Source organism: Ictalurus furcatus, chromosome 4 (assembly GCF_023375685.1).
Source record: "Ictalurus furcatus strain D&B chromosome 4, Billie_1.0, whole genome shotgun sequence".
Taxonomy (NCBI): Eukaryota; Metazoa; Chordata; class Actinopteri; order Siluriformes; family Ictaluridae; genus Ictalurus; species Ictalurus furcatus.
The window spans coordinates 33,930,296-33,948,637 of NC_071258.1; the positions used below are offsets into that span (position 1 = coordinate 33,930,296).

An 18,342-nucleotide genomic window follows, 5' to 3' on the forward strand; every position below is an offset into this window, starting at 1 on the left:
CAATAAAAGATCACCTTGGACATTTATAATAAAGGCAGAGGGACTGAGAGACTGAGAGGGTGTGTGTGTGTGTGTGTGTGTGTGTGTGTTGGCTGTTGCTCTCCTCATATATTTGTTCATGTTGACAGTGTGATGAGTGCTCTCTCTTTCTCTTCATTAGTAAGACACTGATTTGTCTCAGTTCTCTGCCGCGGAGAAATATTGCGAGCAACGAACGCCACGGGTGCCGCGCAATTCATTTCATTTCAGCAGCGGCTCTTCATAAATAAAAGAGGCCAATAAACAAAGCTGTGAAAATGATGAGAATATCAGCTGACGTGTGCGTAATGGCACATGAGTTGTTTGAGGATGAGTATGTAATAAAACACCAGTGCTTCATTTACATATTTATTGATCTCGACCTTTATTGTTATTATTATTATTATTATTATTATTATTATTTTTTGTGCATCGCTTGATGTAAGTCGGTGTCACAAACGCGTATTGGGTAAATAAACCCTTAGCTTTACAGAGCCAAAGGTGCTTCATTTCCAACCCACTGATGCTGAAGCTTGTTGAAATTCATCAACTAATTATCAAGCTTAATATGAAGAGCTCTCTCTTACATCCAGTCACAGATCATTCGATTCAGTTCAATTCAGTTTTATTTGTGTAGCGCTTTTAACACTGGACGTTGTCTCAAAGCAGCTTTACAGAAACATATAAACACAGGGTAGAGATTTTAAGCGTGTGAGTTTATCCCTATTGAGCGAGACGGTGGAGACGGTGGTGAGGAAAAACTCCCTGAGATGATATGAGGAAGAAACCTCGAGAGGAACCAGACTCAGAAGGGAACCCGTCGTCATCTGGGTAACGACGGATAGTGTGAACGTAAAAGAAAGTTCATTATGGTTTTATATGAAGTCTGTTTGTTGAACTAGTCCACTGTTCACTAAAGGAGACCTGAGTGTAAAACTGTACGTGGTAATCGAAGTCCCAAGGCCATCGCAGCAACCGTCGTCCCAGCAACCACAGCGAGAACGTCCATGTGGAATTGACGTCCAAAACCATTTCCGTGGTACTTCAAGGTAGGGCATCCGGAGAGCAGAAAAGATCAGGATCACTGGCATCTCCATAAAATCATGTGTGGCTCGACAGAAGGAGAGATTATTAGGTAAGCTTACTATCCCGTGATGGATAAGATTATGTACTTTGCGTAAAAGAAAGTCGATTCATGGTCAGCTTGCATCATCAACCTCAAAATCCCTTGATCTGGCCAATCCTGCAACTCCAACTATTGCATACTATTGTGTAATAATTAGAGGTTGTTTTTGTTTTGTTGTTTACTGCACATACAGTATCTCTAGATCTGCCCATGAAGGAGCCCATTAGGCTTTTTAAGTTCATCCTGATTCAGCGTGTCTTTTCAATTTTTTTTTCAGAAGACAGGCAGAGCTGTAAATAATCCTTCAACCCCCTCACTAAAGATTTATTTCATGAACGTAATTCTACTATTTAAAAGTTCGGCTTTTTATTTAAGTGCATATGATCATGAGCCTTGGAGCTTTTTTATTCCTGAACCTTCCACTCAGACAAAACATTTTCATTCAAACTGTCAAACTGTAAAACTGCCTACTTGAATTTTTTTTTTTTTTTTTTTTTTGGCTTGTGTATTTATTTAGTTTGGATTACACCCACTCAATTTAAGTGACACAGCATGATATTTTCCGAGACTAAAGAGGAAAATCATGTGCTGACCCTAAACAGAAAACAAGCAGAAGAATGCAGAAAGTGCTCTGCTTTTCTCATTAGTGTCCTGTTTGAATTTCTATTAATTCGACTCATATGGTCTGGTGGCAACAATGAAAAGCTTTGCCATCTGTTGTTGAATGAAATAATTCTCTCCAGATAAAAATGGGTAAACATGATGCTTTCGCAGTCGGCGGCAATTTCACGCGGTTTTGGTTTTTGTAATCGAATTCAGCATAAACTAATGATTTGTTTGAAAGCTCAGATAAAAAAAAAAAATTATAAAAAAAAGGGTTTAGAGGATAAACAGCGCACAAGAAAATGAAAAGAAGAAAGAAAAAAAAACACACACACACACCAGCGGAAATCACAAACAACAGTTCAATACATTTCAGTCATGAACGCACTTCATCATCAATAAGGCTTTTAACTTCACGGCTTTTTTAAAGTGACATTCGACGACTCGAATCGGTGTGTGTAGCCGTGTTTCTGACGGTCTTGTTTTTCCAAACCACGGTAACGTTTTCGGGCGGTCTGTTCGGAAATAAACGAATTATCCAGCGGTCCATTACAAACTACAGTGTGTACCAGCGTTGCATCATTCTGTATCAGTGGTCGGGTTTTTTCCTGATTCGCAAAACCTTCTGCACTCGCTGGCCTCAAAAACGAGAAAACAGTCGAGAGAGAGAAAAGTACAAAGGGCAAGGATTTATAAAGAAGGATGAACGATTTCCAAGAGTCTCTGTACTGATCTCCTCGTCCTCGCTACTTATTTATCCGAGGGTCCGACATGTTTATGGATGTCGGCGCTATTAGATTTTGAAAAGCCTTTTGTGTTGACATAAAAGCGACTGTTGTGGTTTGACATTTGCGTCACAAAGCACCTTCCTTCAGAAGCTGTTTCAGCGGCAGAGTGGAGACTGGCTCAAATGTCACACAAACATGCACCAACGGTGTAAAAGTCCTAACATTAGCCCAGCACTGACGGGGAAGCTTTTTACACCCTTCAAACTACAGTATAAACCTGCTTCTGAGCATTACAGTGAGAAGGAAAACCATTTTCTAAGTCTAAAACCGCCGTCGTGACTCTTTTCACAATTACCCTGAGCGTTCTGAACCAATTCGAGTAATATATAATGAATACCACTGAAATGAAAATAACCCTGTGTTTTGGCCTGGTTGATTTCCTATAAGATGATGATTTCCTATAATTCATCATATCAATGATTATACAGCGCTTAGGAAAAAGAAAGAAATCTGTATTATTAGTGTCATATATCAAGGAGGTAACTCTGGGCTTCATTTCCCAGCAGCCACTGCACCATACTACATCATTGTCACATGACCACCTGCACCTGTATCACGTTTCTGTTTAACGAGCACTCCTATATATAGCCACTGTTTGTACCGCTTTCTCGTCTTACGTATCGTCTATCTTGACCTGCGTCCCTGCGCCATGTTTTGTTTCATCGTTTATGTTTAGCCTTAGCCACGGTATTTTGCCGAGTTGTCTTAGTGTCTTTGTTTTGTTGTTAGTCTGCCTATTAAACTGTTTGAAGATCTGCGCTTGCTTCCGTATCCAACTTTGTAACGTGACAATTAGGCTTAGATTATGCGCCTTCCGCCGTACAAGTCCTCGTGACTGCATCGTTACAACGGAAACAGTAACATATTAGATCACATTAGATTATTTATGTCACAGCCAGAACTACTGTCAGAGCTGCTATTATAGAAAAATGAATCAACACCTCAGTATAATAATCCTTATTGTTTATTCAACAAGCTCTTCTCAACACTTACGTGTACCATCTGTTAGCATGGGGCTACAGAAACAAAATTTACCGCCTGACAGGAGAAACGGAGGGGACATGGCACCACTAACGTTCAATTTTTGAACACCAGTCATGTTCAGTTTTTCATTATGAAGTGTACAGTTTCATTCAGCGACTACAGCAAGTGTATGGAGTTCTGCGAGTGAGGAATGTAGGTCTGATGCCACTTAAAGATCAGCAGCAGCTTCGGTGACATTATGGTCCTGGTCTTATAACGCTACACCTACAACTGCAATGACAGCTGTTATATCCGACACACACACACACACACACACATCTTGCTGCAGATGTAATAAAACGCTGACTGACATCTTTCATATGTTTACTCCATCAGCTTTAAAGACACACGGGGGGTTTAAACACCATTTTGGGCTTTTACACCAGAGTAATAACCGCATCACACTCAATTCTACGTATAAAGCAGCCGCACAGAGTCACTACAGTGTCAATCGTCTGAGTTACGGTCTCTGACCTCCCCTGAATAAAGCCGTGAGTGTGAGTATGTTTCTCTCTCGTTTCATTGTGAATGATGGATGCTGAGCCTCTGAGTCACATAATTACCATTCACTCGCACTTGCTGCTCATATCAATCTCATTGCATGTGGTGTGTGGTACAACATGTAAGATCTGTCCCTGTAATCATGCTGCACCTTGAGGTTCTGCTCAGAGAACACACTCATTAAGTGGGTGGGGTCTCAATCCTCAGAGCTCTAACAGAATGAATGCATAAACGCTTGTCGTTTCCCAGAATTCCACTCACTATAATCAACACGGAGGGTAAATCTTGATGGGTGACGTTTGTGTAATCTGGATCGCTGTTCAATCGTGTGTGTAATTGTGTGCAGTTGCATTACACGTAATTGTTATGGAGGAGTCACATGGACATTTTCAATCAGCGTAAACAAATGAAGTGTTTTATTGTCGCAAGTCTGTTAAAAGATTAGTCAGGACACGGTTGGGTGTCTGTGGGTAGAGTATCATGACTCCGAATATCCCTACTACCCTACTACACAGTAGGCAAAAAGCAGTATGCCAAAGGAGTAGTATGTCCGAATTCTCAGTATTCATAAAACAGTAGACGGTACACGCCTTATCTTCAACCAGCCCCAAAGAACCCATGTTCTCATCTCCCTTCACTGGCTTCCTCTAGCTGCCCACACAAGATCTTGTCCGGAACAGCACCCCCCTACCTCAACACTCTCATTGAGGCTTACGTTCCCTCACGCAATCTGCGATTGGTTAACGACTGACACTTAGTAGTGCAGGGTCCCCTTCCAGAACCTTCAACCCGACTGTCCCTCAGTTCCTCAATCCGGACCACAGAATCTGTCGCTATCTTCAAAAAACAGCTAAAGACCCACCTCTTCCGTGAGCACTTAAGAAACCCCTTAAACCACTGGACACTGTGGATACCGCGCTATCCCGTAAGTCAGTGGATCTGGCGCGGAAGAGCTTTCAGAACTGGTGCCACGTAGTGCATCCGATTGTATTCATGCTTACAACTTATACTGATCAGTACTTACTGTATCAACGGCCAAGCAGAAGGTACTGAATCGGACGCAGTCGGTACTGTCACAGTATGCGGTTTCAGATGCAGCATCTGTGATTAGCTGCTGGTGAGCAGGGTGATGGGAATGTGGAGGGATAGAACTGCCGCAATAAAATTATAATATTTATTCTAATATGCTAGGTATCCCTGAGTGTCTACTTTCATATGAGCCACTACCGTCTACTAGAATTCAATTCTGAATACTGGCAGCCCCAGAACAGGCAGAAATTCCATTCTTTGGCCTCTGGTAAAAAGAGACAACAATCCACTGGAAGAGGAAAACTTCAAACACTTGGTGAAAGACAGAAGGTCAAAAGACGCAAACAACCGAGGAAGAGCAAGCAACAGGTGACAACGGGCAGGGAAGGAACCGGTCGGCAATAAACAAACAGAAAGCGGAGGTCAAAGACGGTGTACAGAGTTTGAACAGTCAAACAGGTCAGAATCAGGATGGATGTAATGGCACGACACACTTCTGTGTATAAATCCTATGCTCTGATGCACTGATGCCTTCTGGGAACTGAGTACAGCCACACTCGGGGGGGGGGGGGGGGGGATGTGGCTAAAATGAACATTTCTTTTCTAGGTCTAGCACTGGAAATCAAATGTATTCTGTTGAATAACGTTGGTGGTCCCCAAACTGAAAAAAACCCCCAAAAATGTTCAAGGAAAGAGGGCAGGAAAGCACAAAGTAAATATGAATAACGAGTGCAAGAAGTCTCAGGGGAGATGAAAGGGAGCAGCTGGATGGCAGAACATACGTGTGCGTGTGCGTGTGCTTGAGAGAGAGAGAGAGATGTAGACAAGAAAGATGGAGGAAGCTGAAAGAGAAATCAATTAGAAATTGCAAGTTTAAGTAGGTAACACTGGGTCTGTGACTAAATGGTGGGCCACCAGGATGGTTTTCTTTAGACCTAATAGATTCTTTCCACATGCTAATTTCCTTACCGAGAACAAATAAGGAAGTGACCACAACCTCTCGTGAGTAGTCCTTACATGAAGTTTATTCTCTGGCCATTCTCATCAGGCCAAGTGGCAATCTTGAAACGCCAGGGTGGGTTCCTTCAGAACTAGTGGACACTGGATATCAACGTCATGTGCACCGCGTCCTGAGAGTGCTTCCCCCAGTCAACGATGGACAGCACTTTTAAACATTCTTTATTTGTGATATTTAATGAAGAATTGCTCAAAGTGCTCTGAATGATACTGTATTCGGAATCAGAATAGGTAGCAGGTATAGTCAGTGACATTAACGACAGGACCAACCATGGTATTTTCTGCCACATTGGGGCGATAGTCTGCTGTCTGTGCTGCATTGTCATTCACGATAATGGCAGTGGCTCTAGCCCAAAGCATCTGTCTCTGCAACAGATGCAGAGTTACAATTAGTGGAATGAACTGCTTGTGAGTTTGCCAATCCCCAGGCACAGGATTTCTGCAAGGCATGATGTCTACTGTTTTGTTGTGTCAAGTCAGTATGTGGACAGCTCTTAGAGAATGTTGCATTGTAACTGTATGCACCCATGGTAGAGGATATAGTACACCCTAGGGATTCCTGAAAATTGTTGCACTACTAACTAGCAACTTTGTAAAGTATACTGATCCCCCCACAACATTGATGTGCTGATATCAAGCCTCAGGTTTTTATATATATATATATATATATATATATATATATATATATATATGCCTCCTGTCCTTGCAGCAGTCTCTGTCTTTGCAGGGGACACACATATAAGTCAAAGATACAACATTCTCACTTTCACTACTCGAGTTGCTGCTACTATCATTCCAGCTAGATGTAGTAAGTCTGCATATACAGTAGGCAGTGTGTGGGCACTTGAAATTTCATGACCACATCCATAATTGAGATAGCTCTGCATGGCATGTGAGTTGTGCTGAACATTCTGCGAAGGAGAAAAGTTACCTTTTCTGTCATTCACTTTTAGGACTTTTGCTTACACGTACGAGATCAGGAGCGTTGTCTTCACCAGCTCTCACACACATTGTGAACACCCCTGTATGCTAGAGCGAACCCAAAAACACAGGTGTGTTCCTCTGCTGTGAAAGCAGGGGGACTGTGTGTGTTCCACAGCAAATGTAGCGTGCAGTTTAATATTTGCACTGCGAATCTGGCGAAAGCCGTGTGAGAGAGAAAACAGTGCAAAAGTAACAAGAGTTTCTTGGAACTGAAACGGCATGGAGCTGAGAACGTTTGACAAGGCTTGCCCTGTGCTAATTTTTTGCTAACTAAGGACATTATGGACCTTTAATGCATAATACCCGATAGTTTCCGGCGGCTTCTGAGGTTTTCAAATCTCCTGCCTTGCCATTCTCATGAAACACAAATTCATTTGTATTAATAACTATCTTTCTGTCTCGTTCTTTCTCACAGGGGTTGAGTTCAGTGGCATGACGCGGCAGACAAGGGAGGTAAGTGAACGCGTTTATGTGTGTACGTGGGTTTTTATATGCTAAAGAAAGGGATCTTTGATCTGTTAGATTGTCCTCACCTGCTCTGCTGCATAAGTTTGTTTTCCTGTGGTGCAGGAACTGTGTGCCCAGCAGGACAGTGACATTAAAGGCGGTGCTACAGCAATTCAGTCGAGCAGACAGCACAGACCAGATGAACCGAGTGCTGATAACTCCATCTCGCCCATGCAGTTTCCCGCCTTTGAGTGGACCAAACCAAATCAAGCTTCTCAGAGGATCACCAAACGCCACCGGAAACTCCTGAAGACCAGCGCCGTGATCCGGCCTCTCTCTAATTCTTCTTCCTTCTTCTCCTCTTCATCGTCATCAGCATCATTGTCACACTCTACATCCGAGAGCTGGAGCCGACTCTCCCGTATCCAAGAGGCTCGCCGTCGCCTAATCAAGGAAGTGTGCGCCAAATACCGGAGCAACATCTCACGAACGATAACGCCACACCATGTGTCTCGCATCTATGTAGAGGACAGGCACAAACTACTCTACTGCGAGGTACCCAAAGCAGGCTGCTCCAACTGGAAGCGAGTGTTGATGGTGCTTGCTGGTGTTGCGTCCTCAACACGAGAGATAAACCACGATGCCGTCCACTACAGCAACCATTTAAAGAGGTTGGACAGCTTCGATCGGCGCGCCATGGCCGAGCGCCTCCGCTCCTACACCAAGGTGCTGTTTGTCCGAGAGCCGATGGAGCGTCTCGTCTCAGCCTTCAGGGACAAGTTTGAAAGCCCCAACTCGTACTACCACCCCGTGTTTGGAAAGCCCATCATCTCCAAATACAGGGTGAACGCATCCAAATCGGCACTAAGGACAGGAAGTGGCGTCACCTTCCAGGAGTTCATCCGCTACCTGCTGGATGTCCACCGTCCCGTAGGCATGGACATACACTGGGAGCCTGTGAGCCAGCTCTGCAGCCCATGCTTGCTTGACTACGATTTTATCGGCAAGTTTGAGACTTTGGAGGAGGAAGCGAACTTCCTGTTGCGCAGGACGGGAGCACCGAAAAACCTCACGTTCCCCACGTTCAAGGACAGGAACCCTGAAGCTGCCAGGACTTCCACACACATCACGCGGCACTACTTCACACAGCTCAGTGCGTCAGACAGGCAGAGGGCCTATGACTTCTACTACATGGACTATCTGATGTTCAACTACTCCAAACCCTTTGAAGACCTGTATTGACAAATCGGCGATACGTTTGGTTTTCGTTGTCTTGGCTATAGCTGTAAAACTGTCACAAACCCGAGGGTGTATAAAAGCTACGCACATTTATATATGATTAACTCATGCTAACTGTTAAAACTGCTGCTTCATAGCATTAACTCTTCGAATAACACCGACGGGACTGAAACAGATCGGTCCGATCACATATTAGACATGAACTTCTATCTTCACTTCAAATCCAAAACATTAAGGAGGTCCAGAAACAGACTGCTTCTCACTTTATAGATTGATTCGCCGTCATCCCATTTCATTCGCTAAACGTAACATCCCTCTCTTTGGAGTGCACACTTTCACAGCTTAATATTTTAAAGTATAAAAGTATCTCTAATATTCAGTTTTGTAAAAAGGGCATTCAGAGGATGATATATTTTTCTATGTATTTGTATAAGTATGGCTTTATGTTTAGCGCTGTGTGTGTGTGTGTGTGTGTGTGAGAGAGAGATAATTGGCCACGCTAAGTAATAAGAATTGTAACGTTGTACCGTTGGATCATGTAACACAGGGGTGTCAAACTCACGAACCCATTTTAGGCAACAGGTCACACTACACTGCAGTCCAGTGTCAAGTGGGTCGGACCGAACGACTCTTCAGTGACCAACATCAACAACGCCGCCGAAACGTGTTCAGATTGGTTTCACCATATACACGCAGCGGCTTGCTTAATCGTATGCGAAGTGTGTGTGAAGCAGGTGGCGCCGTATATGATAGTTTGCTAATTTATTAACGGAAAAAAAGAACAAAGAAAAATGTTGTGCATAAGTATTCACCCCTCTTGATGTGAATCCCCTAAACTAGCTCATTTGGAAAGAGACATGGATCAGCTCGCCAATGAAGAATGAAATCTTTAGCACATTTTTTCAGTAGCTGGGTTTACTGCCCTGAGTATAGCTCTGCCGCACCCCCCCTCCCCCCGTACACCTTCCACCCAACCCCCCCCCCCCACCCCCCAGATTAGGACCCGGCACATGGTCTGAATGTTTGACACCCCTGACGTAATAAACCCTGAAATCGGGACATATTTAGATTCAGAAAATCCCAGATGGTCCCGTAGGGTTTAAATTCCGCATAGTACCTTCTCGAGGTCTCTCTTGAATTTGGTGTTTGTCCTCCACATATTCTGTAGAACGCTTGAATTGGTAATCCAAGACCCAAAAAAAAACAAAAAAAAAAAAACCAACCAAAAAAACAACGATGTGGTGTTAACTAAAGTGATGTAACGACGTAATAATAACGTTATAAACCATGTAATGACCCTGTAATAACCCTGCAGGGGTTTTTTTTTTTGTTTGTTTGTTTGTTTTGTTTAAGACCTCAGCAGTAACTGTCCCTGTTTTGTTTCGTGGTGCCAGCTGATGTAACTCACAGCTATCATAACAGCTGTTTATAACAAGATTACAATATTTTCTTATTGATGTTATTTAAAAAAAAAAAAAGAATTAGAGATAAACGTAAAGAGATACAGAGCTTTATGGTATATGGACGTATATTAAAATGGTTCTAAAGAATAAAAATAAGTATTATAACAGATACATAGGTGTATAAGAAGCACATATTGTGATGCACAGGTGCGTTTTTTTAGGAGTAACGTGTTGAAACCCGAACGTACCGCTGAAGTGTGTGAACTCCAGCAGAACGACGGATCGCTTCCTTCATCCCCTGCCTCCACCGATCATGTGTATGAAGACGACCGTACAGTGAATGTAAATGTGTTTTCCAGTGCACACATGTACAGATCTGTCATCTGATGCCCTTTGCCTTATGTTTACACTGCCAATGAAGCGGCGTGAATCAGGAAGACATTCTTCAGGTGGTGAAGCTCTCTCTCTCTCTCTCTCTCTCTCTCTCTCTCTCCGTGTTGAGTGTCTATGAATAAATATTTATGCATTTATCTTTTACACTTGTGGCCCTTTTTTTAAAAAAAAAAGAAAGAAAGAAAGAAAGAAAATCTTATTCACTCTCCTAGCAATGTAACGATTTGAATACCGTTTTGAGCATTCTCCTTCGTCGAGGTCGTCACGTCTGCTGTATTATAAGACTCTATTTTTTTTTTTCCCCTGTGGTTCTATTTGATTTGATGTGATTTTATTAGTTGGTTAGTATTAGGAGGCGAATGGGATGACTTTTATGAGATGATTAGTTTTTTTTATATATATATACGTACACACTTGAGTAGTTTAAGTAGCCCACTGATAAGTTTCTTTCTGAGTGCAAGTTGTCAAAAAACCTGGAAATGGGCCTCATTTGGTGGGGGAAACTCAGAATATGTCTGGTTTAGTGGAGTTAATACAGAAACTGCACACATTCATATTCAGAGCACAGAAGTAAGTACAGATTTAAGCGCTGTCAGTAATGCTGAACACCGGGGCATTTAGCTTTCTGAAATGTGAGGATGCTGCAGAATGGGGACGCTCCTCTGGGACATTCCTGCTGGAGGATGGAGACAGTGTTAAAAAAAAACAAACAAATTCTCACTGCTGCAGTTTGCTAAAGTTTTTATGACCGAATCGCAACACTTACAGAATCCTGAACAGCTCATCTGTATTCTGCAGTGTGGCGTGACGCACAGATGCAACCCCGAGAAACGGAGACTTTTAACACATAATACCGCTGCCAATGCTGACTGACTCACAGGTTCGGTTTCCTGAGCGTTTGATGCCATGACTCAGGAAATTCAAATCTACTAAGAGAGTTTTAGCCTGTGTTTCAATCCTGTCTCCTCGTCGTCTCGTTATTGGATTGTTTCCCCTCGTTCGTCTGTATATTTATTCCCTCTGTGTTTCCATGTTGAGCTGAGAAGTCTAACCGTTAAGTCATTAAGTCTGAGCTGTGTTCTTGTTTCCATGTAATCGTGCTCAATTGGTTTTGTACTTCTGCCAATTCTTGTCAATTTAATATCATTGATTTGCCCTTTTTACCACTTTCCATGTGTAATCTGGGACATATAAATAATGATAAGAATCAAAGAATCTTAGATACATAAGACACATAAATGGGCAAACTACTGTAACCCCATTCCTTTTGGTCAATCTCAAATAAATGACAGCAGCCGGTCACAGGTTGAGTTCACCTGCTTTTATTTAGCCGGCAGAGGTTCTGTGGGATCCGTGAGATCGATCATGGGGGAACAGACACTCGGTTAAATATTCCCTCCACTCCGAGGCACACTTTACATAAAGTGTAAACATGATGTATCGTCGTAGGACACGTAGTCACACGGGACTAGCAAGGCTAGCCTACACGTATAACACGTTAAACTAGAATTAAAACGCGTATCATTTGGGATATAAAATGTAAAAAAAATGACACAAAACATTATCAATCATTTCTCCTGAAAACGAGTGTGTGACTATGATAGCGTGAAAATAAAAAATATACAGTTTTTAGCACTTATAGAGCGGAGCAAATTTTAACCCAAGTGACGGTAGGCGCGAGAAAACTACCTGAGGCGTCTCACTATAAGATCTAAAATCTTTTTATATATATATATATATATATAAAACAGTATCAAAACTAACATTTGAACAATTATATTTGTGAGTAACATTCTCGGTAGAAATTTAAATAATTTTTTTTCTTTTGGCCTCAAATATTTACTCTGCTACACTACTCAAGAACTAATACAGAACAGGTGCTGACAATCAGGTAACACGCAAATGATGGAACAGGGGGCGGAGACAGGACCAAAACCGGCACACAATCAAATGCGCGCACACGACACTTGCCGAGTTCAGTTACATGAGTTCACACAGGCATCGTCACCTTTAATAAGAATAAAAATGTCAGCTCATAATTATTCCGGAGTGTCAGACGATCCCCCAAGGAGTGCAATAAACGCTGCTGGGAATAATGCATGAGTTGTATGGCTGATGTCTTGTCTGATTTTGGAGACAAGTCTGCATTGAACCTCATCGCTATTCTCCAGAGATGGTAACTTTATCAGGCGCCGACGCTTTCAAAGGCAACCTCCTGTAATCGTATAAAAAATTCTTTATTTGTTTATAAAGCTTGATAACCAGGAATGCTGAGGGAAAAATAAAGCATGGGCCTTTTCCACAGAGAGAAAGGGTGAGCCTTGGAGCCTCCGGTTACCTGACTGAAGTAATGAAACAGGAATAAAACAGAGACGTGAGCTGGATTTAGAATAAATACACACGCCCGTGTCAGAGAATAGCACGAGAAACATGTTGAGCTTTTTCGACTGAGATAAAGCAGCTTTGTGTTGTCTTTACAGTAACACAAAATTCCCCAAGAATACTCCCTACGAGCTTAAAGAAGCAAATCTGTTCCCCAGACAGAACTAAAATGAGTTTTGTCTGTCTGAGCTCTTTCGGCTGATGAAAAAGCATATTTGTACCCATTAAAGCTAATGAAATGACGCTGGCAGAACTGGGAGATTGAGAGTTTTGTTGTTCACTTTCTGCATTGTCAGGAGTTCTGCAGCACGTACAGCTCTTATTTTCCTCGCACGACATTTTGTTTGTGTGTGTAGAGTGGGTTTTCTTTTTTTTGGTAACAGATGGCAATGTGCCTGGAAAACAAAAAAGGGATCTGGTTTCACTGTTTCCTGTCTCACTATCAATGATATACTCATTCATTTTCACTAAGTACTTTATCCTGGTTATGGTGGATCCAGATTCGATCACGATGATCAGAACACTCAACGTGAGGCAGGAATACACCCTGGATGGGACACAGTGGGACACATTTTGGTATGTTGCAGGCTTGTGCTAAAATGCTTTAAATCATTTTTTTTTGGATTTGTGGATTTTCTGTCATTCTTCTCTGCAGATCCTCTCAAGCTCTGTCAGGTTGGATGGGGACTGTCGGTGGACAGCCATCTTCAGGTCTCTGTAGAGATGTTCGCTTGGGTTGAAGTCCAGGCTCTGGCTGGGCTACTCAAGGACATTCACAGTTCTTGAGTTGTCCCTAAGCCACTTTTGCATTGGTGCTTAGGTTCATTGTCCTGTTGGAAGGTGAACCTTCAGCCCAGTCTGAAGTCCTGAGCACTCTGGAACATAACATCATAAAGGATATCTCTGTATATTGCTGCATTCAGATTTCCTTCTACCCTGACTCGTTCCCCCGGCCCCTGCCACTGAAAAACACCCTCACAGCATGACACTACCACCACCATGCTTCACATTTGGGATGGTATTGAGCAGGACCTGGTTTCCTCCAGACATGGAACGCTTGGAATTGAGAACAAACAGTTCAATCTTCATTTCATGAGAGCAGAGAATCTTGTTTCTCACAGTCTGAGAGCCGTTCAGGTGCTCTTTGGTAAATTCCAAGAGGAGAGGCTTCTGTCTGGCCACTCTGCCATGAGGCCCAGATTGGTGAAGTGTTGCAGTAATGGTTGACCTTCTGCACATTTCTCCTATCTTCACACATAATCTCTGGAGCTCAACCAGACTGACTATCTGGTTCTTGGTCATCTCTCTTACAAATGCCCTTCTCAGTCGATCGCTCAGTTTGGCCAGCTATAGGAAGAGTACTGGTTGTTCCAAACGTCTTCAATTTAAGAATTATGGAGGCCAAGGTGCTCTTGCGAACCTTCAATGCAGCAGAATTTTTTTGTAGCCTTCCCCAGAGGGTGTGCCTCAACACAGTCTTGTCTCTGGGCTCCGCAGGCAGTTCCTTTGACCTCACGGCTTGGTTTTCACGCTGATATGCATTTCCAACTGTTAGACCTTATACAGACAGGTGTGTGCCTTTCCAAATCATGTCCAGTCAATTGAATATGCCACACAGGTAGACTCCAATCAAAGCGTATAAACATCCCAAAGATAATCCAGAGAAATGGAATGCACCTGAGCTAAATTTCAATAGCAAAGGGTCTGAATACTTAGGTCAATGTGATATTTCAGTATTTAAAAAAAATAATAAAGATCCAAAGATCACGAATCTGGTTTTTGCTTTGTCATTATGAGGTATGTAATTGCAACAAAATTTGAAAAAAAAAACCAACAAAAACTGAAGGGGTGCGAATACTTCCTGAATGCACTGTATGTGTCCGATTGAGTCGTTCAGTAAAGCCTGCAGGACTTTAAGCGGTGACCTCTGAACGACCATGAACCTCTTACAACTGCATTAAATATTGATAGAAAATGACATTTCTGTCTGCCCACAACACACAAACAAACACACTATCACACACACACACCTTCCGAGTAGAAGACAAGCGTTAACTTTGACTTAACTGAACACGACACACTGCCGACTGTCAGGACTTGTCTCTTCCAATTTGTCCTGATCACAGCAGGCTAGAAATGTGCACTGGGACTTGGATCCTGTGGGACCCGATAAAAAAGTTGCGAGAGCGGGAGGTTTTTGAAGCTTGTGAGACAAAGAAAGGACACGTTAATGAAGGAAGGAAACGCACGGGACGCAGATTGATGCTCATGTGGCACTGCGCGACACATTTATTGCATTTATTAATTCCTGCCCACTGTCGGTGGTTTAAATGACTCATTTGTTTATATTTTGGGAAAATAGAATGCAACATATTAATCATCAGCTTTAATAAGGATACCATGCCGGCGTTAGACGATCCTCCAGGGAGCGAAGTGACCAGTGACTTATCACAGTGGTTTAAATTGCAAATTGCTTATTGCTAAAATATGAATAAATATTAGACATCATTTCCCAAATTCAAGGTCAGCATTGGTCAGTCTATTAACATTCAACCTGAATAAACGTCTGAATGTGACACGGGAAGAATGAAATGTAGTAATAATATTAATATGAATGATTGGGATGAAATCACCACACACTAAATGTAGATGTTTAAGCGTCACCTATTCTTTATATGGTCAGATTGGACAATCTGAAAACAAGTAACAACAGTGCTGTGGAGAAGAATTTACTGGTTTCTTCTGTGTTTGTGTGTATCTCGTACTAAATTGTTTCAGAGAATAAAACAAAATCGAAGGTAAAACAAAGGCGACCTGAGTAAACACTAGATACAGTTTTTTAAATGATAATGTTATTTATTGAAGCAAAAAAAATTATCCAGTACCAACTGGGCCTGTGTGAAAGTTTATTTTCTGCCGTAGTTACTAATTCCCCAAATCTGTGAAACTGTATTTATAACGGGGTTCAGCTGGACTAGACGCAATCAGATTACTGCAAACCCTGTTCAAGCACATCGACACTTAAATAGAACTTTTTCAGCAGCAGGAAGTTGGTTAAAAGATCTTACTCAGTAACACACTATGGCAAAGTTGAAAGAAATTCCAGAAATGATGAGGAAGAAGGTGATTGAAGTACATCAGTCTGGGAAGGGTTACAAAGCTATTTCAAAGGCTCTGGGACTCCAGAGAACCACAGCGAGAGCCGTTATCTCCAAATGGAAAAACTCGGCACTGTAGTGAACCTTCCCAGAAGTGTCCGACCTTCCAAAATTCCTTCGAGAGCACGGCGACGACTCATCCAGGAAGTCAGAAAAGAGCCGAGGACAACATCAAAGGACCTACAGGTCACTCTTGCATCAGTAAAGGTCACTGTTCATGACTCCACTATCAGAAAGACACTGGGGGAAAATGGCTTCCATGGAAGAGAGGCGAGGTGAAAACCGCTGCTAACCCGGAAGATCATTAAGGCTCTTCTGAATTTTGTTAAAACACACCTTGATGATCCTCAAACCTTTTGGGAGAATGTTCTGTGGATTGATGAGTCGAAAGTGGAACTGTTTGGAAGACAGGAGTCCCGTTACATCTGGCGTAAACCAAGCACCAAATTCCACCAAACGAACATCAAGCATGGTGGAGGAAGTGTGATGGTGTGGGGATGCGTTGCTGCTTCAGAGCCTGGGCAACTTGTAATAACTGAGAGAAAGATGAATTCTGCTCTCTACCAGAAAATCCTAAAGGAGAATGTCTGGTCTTCAGTCCGTAAGTTGAAACTCAAGCGCAACGGGATTATGCAGTAAAACAATGATCCAAAGCAGAGGAGTAAATCCTAGTCCTAGAAGTAAATGAAAGACTGATCTCCAGTTATCGGAAGAGTTTGCTTGCAGTTATTGCTGCTAAAGGTGGAGCAACCAGATTTTAAATTTAAAGGGGCAATTAGTTTTTCACATTGGTGATAGGTGCTGGATAACTTTTTGTTTGTTTGTGTTGCTTCAATAAAAAATAAAAACTGTATTGTGCGCTTCCTCAGGTCGTGTTTATCCAGGTCTAAAACTACTTAGTAGGAGATACACACAAAAACAGAAGAAATCAGGATGGGGCAAATACTTTTCCATGGTATGTTACTGTCCTTGTAACTTTTCTTCAATCGGAATCACGTCAGGTGTAATAAAGCCTGCTGGCAGCAGAATCGGCACAGCTGGCAGCAGAATCTGTACACAAAAGACCGTCTGATGTTCACCGTAAATTATTGATCAGGAAAACATTACACGAGGCCGGAGGCTTTTTACAGCGTCGGTACGATCTCTTCTGATATGCCGTTTATTCCGAGAGTCCACGATCTCCACGGAAATCGCTTCAGGTAGCGGCCCTCTCAGGCTTCACATGTTACCTGGAGAGTGGGGGTCAGATTCATAAACAGAAAGGAGGACACTTTTGAGAGTGAATCTCATGAGTACGTTGAATGAATATCGAATAAATAAAACAATTCTGTTGTGTAACATACATAGGAAAAGTATCATCGATGGGTGGTGTGATGAAGCGGAGATACCCCTACCACCCGAAGTGGATTCTTTTCCTGCGACGGCACATTCCGAAGGACTTTATTCCTCTTCTACCTCAGCATTCTGCCCAAATTTTGCCACACATATTTATTTATTGATTAAAGAACGGCTTGTCATACTTTTTATCTGTATATAGTTATATTTATCGCTGTGGGACATCCGTGAAAACGAGCTACTTCCTGTTCTCACTTGCTTTATAGCAGCTGTAAACACTCATGCCTTCATCAGCCTCTCTTTTCTACATTCTTACAGATAAGAAGACAAAAAGCATAGCCTGGCATGTTACAGAGAAACTGCGAAGAGGAAAGTTTACAGCGGTAAATTTTCCTCTGACCGTTACAAAGCGCTGACACTGGAGACTCCTTCTAGAAATGTGAAATAAACATCGCCGTACCGGAAACGTCACCGTATCGACATGTAGACTTTTGCGTAGTTAATTAACAGCCCGATGTTTTTGTTTTTTTTTATCTATATGTTATTAGTTTAGACTTTACGTAGATCATCAGAAAGCGTAACGTATCAGGACGAGCGCAGTAATTAATACAGAGCTGAGATTTGCAGCTGTGCTACTGTCAGAGCTGCTGTTGTAGAAACGAATGCACAAGAGCAGAGACATGGGAGCGATAACACCTGCGGAAAGAAAAGCGTCTTTATTTCGCTCATAAAAAGTGCATGGCTGCTCAGAGGTCACTGATTAAAGAAAGAAAGAAAGAAAGAAATACAAATACAAATACAAATACTCTCCCACTGTCTTTCTCTTTCTCTCTCTCTCTCTCTCTCTCTCTCTCACACACACACTCTCTCTCTCTGTCTTGCATGCTCTCTCTCTC

General features: G+C 42.3%; 1 protein-coding gene across 1 annotated transcript in view; it reads left to right on the forward strand.

Annotated features, from left to right (window-relative positions):
- chst8 (carbohydrate (N-acetylgalactosamine 4-0) sulfotransferase 8) overlaps positions 1-9,441 on the forward strand; it is an 84,516-nt gene extending 75,075 nt beyond the window's left edge. The window contains exons 3-4 of the mRNA XM_053623712.1: positions 7,505-7,542; positions 7,660-9,441. Of these exons, the coding sequence (XP_053479687.1) occupies positions 7,505-7,542; positions 7,660-8,778 (1,157 nt within the window). The 3' untranslated portion in view covers positions 8,779-9,441. The remainder of the gene's footprint in view (positions 1-7,504; positions 7,543-7,659) is intronic.
- The last annotated feature ends 8,901 nt before the right edge of the window (positions 9,442-18,342 follow it).